Below are 6,781 nucleotides of genomic sequence, written 5' to 3' on the forward strand. Positions count from 1 at the left end.
ATGAAAAGTGTAGCAACCAACCCTGGAGCTAAACTTGTATTCACAAGCGTCACGCGAGCGCGCGCACGCGCAATGTTTGATTGCTGTAACGGCTTAATGTGCGAGAAGTGAACGACGCACTGTACGGTGAGGAGATTCGTCTCGCTGAGCATGCAATCTTAAGCGGGAAGAATGTATTTTTTCTTGAGTTAAGATGGATCCACCTCTCTGCAATGTCACCGGACAGCGTCTCATACTTTAAGCTTGGTTTGCACTTTCATGAGGTAAGTAGCCTACTTCACAATATTACTCCCTCAGAAAGGATACAAAGATTTTGAAGGGTGTGGGCGTCGTTTAAACCTGATTGGAGTCTATCCAATTGCTTGTTGTGAGACATATACAAGTTTTTGTTAGTGTTCTATCTTCTCTTCAACAGTTTTAGGCGCTCTCTTCACGATGGAGTTGCTCGAGTTGTCCGACGTCCAACAGATGTTCAACGACTCGCGTTTTCAGGGGAATTTAAGTGGGCTAGATGGTGACGAACCGCTGCCTATGAGCGCAAAGATCACCGTCGTTGTGGTCTACATGATAGTGTGCGTGGTGGGGCTCGTGGGGAATGGTCTGGTCATGTATGTAATTATCAGGTGAGAATAAGTGTTCGGTCTGCATATTAACTTGGTGTACGAGCTAGACTTGAGTGAGAGGTCGATATGGGCAAATATAGAGGAGGATCAGTTTAAAGCATTTGAGGCGAGAAGGGTTATTTATAAAGTTAGCACTGTAAAGCCTGACATATGTTATAATAAGAATTCTGATCTGATTCTGGTTTTATGTTCTGCATCATATTTGATACATAAGGCTTTTATGGCCCATAAATATTATAATATAGTGAGAAAATGGAGCTCACACTCGAGGAAGAAAATAACAGTGTAGTTTTGTTTACAGGCTCAAATTGAGCACAAATATGCAATTTGGTGCAGATGTTATTATTTGTATGACCAAAAAGTAAGATGAAAGTCTGCTTGTAATGTAAATCAATGAGATTTTTTTTTATAACAGTGTAGCAAACTACTTACATAAAACGCATATGAATATCTGTCGTTACTTTGTATTTCCCAATATGTCTTAGTAAGATCATATTTAAATGTTTTATGATCAAAGCTCTGTAGCATTAATTGCAGGGGCAAAACATATAATGCAATGCAATACAATGATGATTGTGAGATGTACAAATAAAAGCCTCAAAAACCCATTGTATCATATTTGATACTTTGATCTCTTTATAAACTGATGTATGGATAATCAGGTAAACCCAAACTGCTTCAGTCCAGCCAAATGTTTGTTTTGAACAATATAAATGTTATTTTTACATTTATTTTATAAAAGTTATTTAAAATTTCACAACAAAGACCACGACCTGAAGGATGTATAATGTATCATAGAATTATACTAAAAAGCCGTTACTAGGCATTTTGCAATGAAGTTTTGATCATATTTAGAAGCTTTAGAAATTCATGAATCAAATAGGCTTTATAGGGTTAAAAAAAAGCTTCATCATATGTTCATGTTATTGCAACATTACTTCATGTCTTTTTTTATTAACTTCAAGACATTATTTGAAATGTTTCTTATGATTCACATTTTCAATTATAGTTGCGCCCATTACCCTAACGTTAATGTATGGTTCTCACTTGGTTATTTTCAGGAAAACCAATAGCTAAATTTCTGGGAATGTTCATTTTAGGCTTTATTGTAATTTGGGTGGTTCTCAGCTTGATTTGTTTGCACTCAGATTTCATGCAACACAGAATAAAATTAGTTATAAAAAAGCAGTTTCCTAATTTGGTTTTCTTCTACCAAAATATTTTTCAGCCAAATACAGAACAGTTTGATTGAACGCAAAAAAGATATGAGAAGAATTTTCACCCTTTTAAAATGATTAAAACAATCACCGTATATGGCTATGTTATTAATTGCATTGCTTTTTTTCACCAGATCAGACCTGCAACCCATTTTTGTCTTGTTCTTGCCCAGAACTGTACAGTGAAATATTTGCGACAGCATTTTCTAACCCATCAGAGCACTTGTCCTGCCAACGTGGTGTCACAAGCCTGCCTGTTCATTACAATGCTAAATTAACATTTGGTTCTTGTCCAAACCTCCCTGGCGTGAAACAGCTGTAGACGGGGGCCAAGACACAGCTTTTCGATCAGCACAGAAGGAGTTCACATTATACACAAGTAGTGTTACAATCATTAAACATGAGGTTTAATTCAGGTTTGCCTGCAGAGCGAAAATGCTAAATGTCCCCCTAATTTACCGACTCGCACTCTTCGCCTGCTCGTTTGACGAACATTGCCATCTAGTAATTTTGTCTCGCCTCTCTCATGCTTGTATTTTGTTGAAGGTATAATTATGAAGGAATTCCTTGCTGATCTAATGTTCAAGGAAAACTGACTCATAATTACGAGTCAGAAAATAGATTTGCTGCATCACCTCATGTTATTAAGGGAAAACATGCTTAAAGAAAGTATAGTCCTATGGGCCTATTTTAAAACCTGTTGCTAGGCTGGTTACCAAGCACTGCCTGCCGTTTCTTTACCTTCAAAGCCTGTCTCAGAGCTTCACTGAATTTGGACTGAAAAGTGTCAGTCTACCTGTGATAGTTTTCCTTCATCCAGAAAGAGATAATATATATTTAATTTGCTCACTCTTAAATTGCATATTTGAAGATAAGAATGACTGCTTTATAGTTCACATGAAATATTCATCATTATATAACACGTTTGAATACTGAAGATTCATCTATAGTCATGGTCATTTGCTTTTTGAATTATGCTCTTGCTTGTCCTTGTCTTTGTTCATGCCATCTAGCAGGGCATTTCAAACAATGGGAGATGATAAATATAATACTGTGTTTCAGTTAAAAATGACTTTATTTATATAAAAATATCACGGAGAAGCTTTGATACATATAAACACAAACTAGGTTTTATTTAGTAATTTGAAGTTTTTTATGTGTTAAAAATCTTGTTTTATGCACACATACACACAATATATATATATATATATATATATATATATATATATATATATATATATATATACTGTATATTGTATTTAAAAAAATTATATATATATTTATATTTATTTGTATTCAGAAATTAAACACTCCAGTTTTAATTACTCTTATTTAATTACTTGTATTCTTCTAAGAGTGATATTTGTACATGCTGCAGGTACACAAAGATGAAAACGGCAACCAACATTTACATCTTTAACCTGGCCTTGGCTGATGCAGTAGTCCTGGCCACTCTTCCTTTCCAAGGCACGGATGTCATCCTTGGTGTATGGCCATTTGGTTTGGCTCTGTGCAAGGTTGTGATGGCCATTGACTATTACAACATGTTCACAAGTGTCTTCACCTTGACCATAATGAGTGTGGATCGCTACATAGCCGTCTGCCACCCCGTGCGCTCCCTGACAGTTCGCACCCCGCTCCGGGCCAAGCTGATCAACGTGGCTGTGTGGGTGCTGGCATCAGCTGTGGGACTGCCTGTTATGATCATGGGTCAGGTGGAGGAGGATGTTTACGGTAGTTTTCTCAGTATCCTGTGTCAACCTGCCATTCTGGAGCATGTTTGTTCATCATGTCATGAAAATGTGATTCTACTTTTGTCTGATGTTGTCATGTTGATGTTTTACTTTTACTTATAGGCAGTTGTACCTAAAATGATAATATATGAAAGTCTTCCCATGATTTAAAGGTGCACTAAGTAAGTTTTTGCCAATTTATGTTTGATCTCAAACAAATATTTTTTTACAAAATTAAAATAAAAAAGACATTCAATTAGCATCAACCAAATTGACATTTAAATACAATTAAAATATACCCTTATATGACTGATTAATAATAATTACTTAAATTATTATAGTGTACAACAAGTAATTTTTATTAAATTAATACTTTTATTCAGCAAGTATGCATTTAAATATGTTAAGTAAGAAAAATACAAAGTTCAGGCATGAAACTAACAAATGCTGATTGGGTCTTTCAATGCCGCGGCACGAGCCAATCAGAAGCACTTCCAAATCCGTAATAATTATATATATCGTACCCTAGCCCATGTCGGTACGCTGCGCGATATGAAAGCTTCCGTTATCCCTCCTCCTCCCCAGCGCCATCTTTAGAGATCTGCTACGGGGTTCTGCCCTTCTTGCAGCAGCCTTTCCTTTGTTTGTTATTTTTGACTAAGCTGAACAAATTTGAGTATTTGCTCAGCAGCAGCGTAGCAGATCTCGTCCGCCAAAATCAAGCCTATGTATATTCCATGCTTTAAATGCTGTTGAAATTTATCCACTCCATAATTACGTTTTACTGTAATTTTTATTAAATAAACACAGCCGTGGTGAGCATAACAGACTACAAAAACATGAAAAAAATCTTACTGACCCAAACCTTTTGAACAGTATGTATTTGTCAAAAATTCTGTTCAGAAGAACTTTTTAAGCAGAAGAAAATGACTTTGTGCACTTTTGAATGGTAAATATGCATCCATTCAATCACTCTACTCACTTGTGTTCCCTTCCAAAAAAGGAAGATGTTGCTTTCCATTTCATCAGTCCACTCATGATTCATTGTAAATCAAGGCACTATGAAACGTTTTGATTAATTCCCTGACTTTATCTCTGTGCAGGTGCCGAGTGCATGCTGAGCCTGCCTAAACCAAAAGAACACTGGGGGCCAGTGTTTGTGATTTGTGTGTTCCTCTTCTCTTTCATGATTCCTGTGGTGATCATAAGCGTCTGCTACGGCTTGATGGTACGACGCCTGCGCAGTGTCCGTCTCCTGTCCGGCTCAAGAGAGAAAGACCGGAATCTGAGGAGAATCACCTATATGGTACTGTCTGTGGTAGCTGCTTTTGTGTTGTGTTGGATGCCGGTGCAGGTCTTAGCTTTGATCCAGGCTTTGGAGCATGTGGATCTTGGGGCCAGGCAGTCCTCAATTGCAGCCATGCATTTCTGCATAGCTCTGGGTTATGCTAACAGTTGCTTAAACCCTGTCCTCTATGCCTTTCTGGATGAAAACTTCAAGCGGTGCTTCCGTGAGTTCTGTATCCCGACCAACTCCAGTTTGCTCCTAGACGAGCAGCGCAAGAGGTCACTGAGGCAGGAGAGAGAATGTGCTGAGGAGGAAGAAAAAGAGGTGGTTATTGATGAAGGTGCCATTCCAGTGTGTGTGGATTAGAGATTTTATAATTGGCTGTATTCTTGCATGGTAACCTCGGAATTCACAAAGAAAGTTATAATTGAGTAAGATTGTATGAACATTAAGGCTTTGGTCTGGTTGATATTTTTGGTGATTTATCTTTAGCAGATGATTTGTGGTGATTCAGAATTGGAAGTATGGATTGTTTCACATGGAAAAAAACAGGTATTTTTCCCCTGCTTTTTGAGTCTTATAATGTATAATCTTTACATGGTTTATTGTAGCCCTTATATAAATAGCCAATTAATTATATTTTATTTATACAAATCATTTATTTTAAATTATTATTTTAATTACAATGTAATTGGTATTTTATTTTCCAAGTGCACTGCTTTTGTTATGAAACTGGTTTATTGGAATTGCATATGCAAAATATTTGTTGATTTATTCTTTTAACAGCTAAAAATGTATGTGTGCGTGTGCATATGTAGCCTAACTTTTGAGTAAATTACATAAATATCAACATATATACACCGTTCAGAGGTCTGGGGTCAGAAATATATTTTTTAAAGAAATTAATACTTTTATTCAGCAAGGATGCAATAAATTGATCAAAAGTGACATTAAAGACTATATGTATATATATATATATAAATGCTATTCTTTTGATTCCAAAAACATATTAAGCATCAAAACTGTTTTCTACATTGATAATAAGAGTTCAGAAAAAAAATCTTTTGCCATCATATGGAAAGAAATTACATTTTAAAATATATTTAAAAAGAAAATAATAATATTACACAATATACTGTTTTTACTGCACTGTTTTTAATTAAATAAATACAGCCTTGTTGAGCATATACATCTTTCAGAAACAGACCTCACACTTTTGAATAGTAGTGTACAGTATATTAGATACTTAAAAGAATACAGTAACGCTATTTAAAGAAATTGATATTTAATGACTGAGCTATCACAGTACTGATGATAAGTACGTTTCTGTATATAATGACGAGCTTGTAAGTATTTATTTTCAACTAAATGGTTTGACAGTGATTCAGAATGACAGGTTGGTGCTAACGAAGACAAGAATCTTTCCCAGAAAAAAAGAAACTGTTGATTTCTGAGTTTCATCCGTTTGTTCTGTGGTGGGGATTGAGAGCATGTTTTCTTGATCTTGGCCAGCTTTCAAGGAACACGCTGTTGTGAAGGATCTTAGAAACATCTGTTTTTGTGTGCGTGGTGTGAAGTGCCAGCCAGATGGTGTTCTAATGCTTGATACATGCTCCTTATGCCATGCTTCATCCCTGTCCCACTTCAGCTTTTAAACAATTTTAATTATATTCTTGGCTGAAGGGACGCAAATAATAAAGAGTGCATAAATTAACTTCTTGTTCTATACAGATTGGTTAAGTGAGGAAATAAGTTGTGTAGAGAGTGACTGAATAATGCATGTTGCATTTTAGAATGTGTAGAAGAATGTATTGTCTTATTCTTTTTGTGCCATTGGTTTGATAACCAGGGACTGCATGAACCGATAAAATACCTTAAATACAATGTAAGTCTGCCAAATGCATAAATTAAAATGTGTCA

The 6,781-nt window shown here is 35.9% G+C and overlaps 1 protein-coding gene across 2 annotated transcripts; it reads left to right on the top strand.

The window, feature by feature from the left end:
• LOC307146018 (nociceptin receptor) lies at positions 1–5,419 on the top strand. 2 transcript variants are annotated; one of them, XM_079849739.1, is made up of 4 exons: positions 1–263; positions 416–623; positions 3,219–3,574; positions 4,677–5,419. In XM_079849739.1, exons 2-4 carry the CDS (start codon positions 436–438, stop codon positions 5,225–5,227), a joined length of 1,095 nt encoding a protein of 364 aa, XP_079705865.1. In that variant the 5' UTR covers positions 1–263; positions 416–435; the 3' UTR covers positions 5,228–5,419. The 2 variants fall into 2 exon arrangements, with proteins under 2 accessions (XP_079705865.1, XP_079705866.1); XM_079849740.1 differs by lacking the exon at positions 416–623.
• The last annotated feature ends 1,362 nt before the right edge of the window (positions 5,420–6,781 follow it).

The sequence above is a fragment of the Squalius cephalus genome (assembly GCF_949319135.1).
Source record: "Squalius cephalus genome assembly, chromosome: 18".
Classification (NCBI taxonomy): domain Eukaryota; kingdom Metazoa; phylum Chordata; class Actinopteri; order Cypriniformes; family Leuciscidae; genus Squalius; species Squalius cephalus.

Coding starts and splice junctions, on each gene's coding strand:
- LOC307146018 (XM_079849739.1), top strand. CDS start 436: ATGGAGTTGCTCGAGTTGTCCGACGTCCAACAGATGTTCAACGACTCG. Junction 624..3,218: donor GTCATGTATGTAATTATCAG/GTGAGAATAAGT, acceptor TACATGCTGCAG/GTACACAAAGATGAAAACGG. Junction 3,575..4,676: donor GGTGGAGGAGGATGTTTACG/GTAGTTTTCTCA, acceptor ATCTCTGTGCAG/GTGCCGAGTGCATGCTGAGC.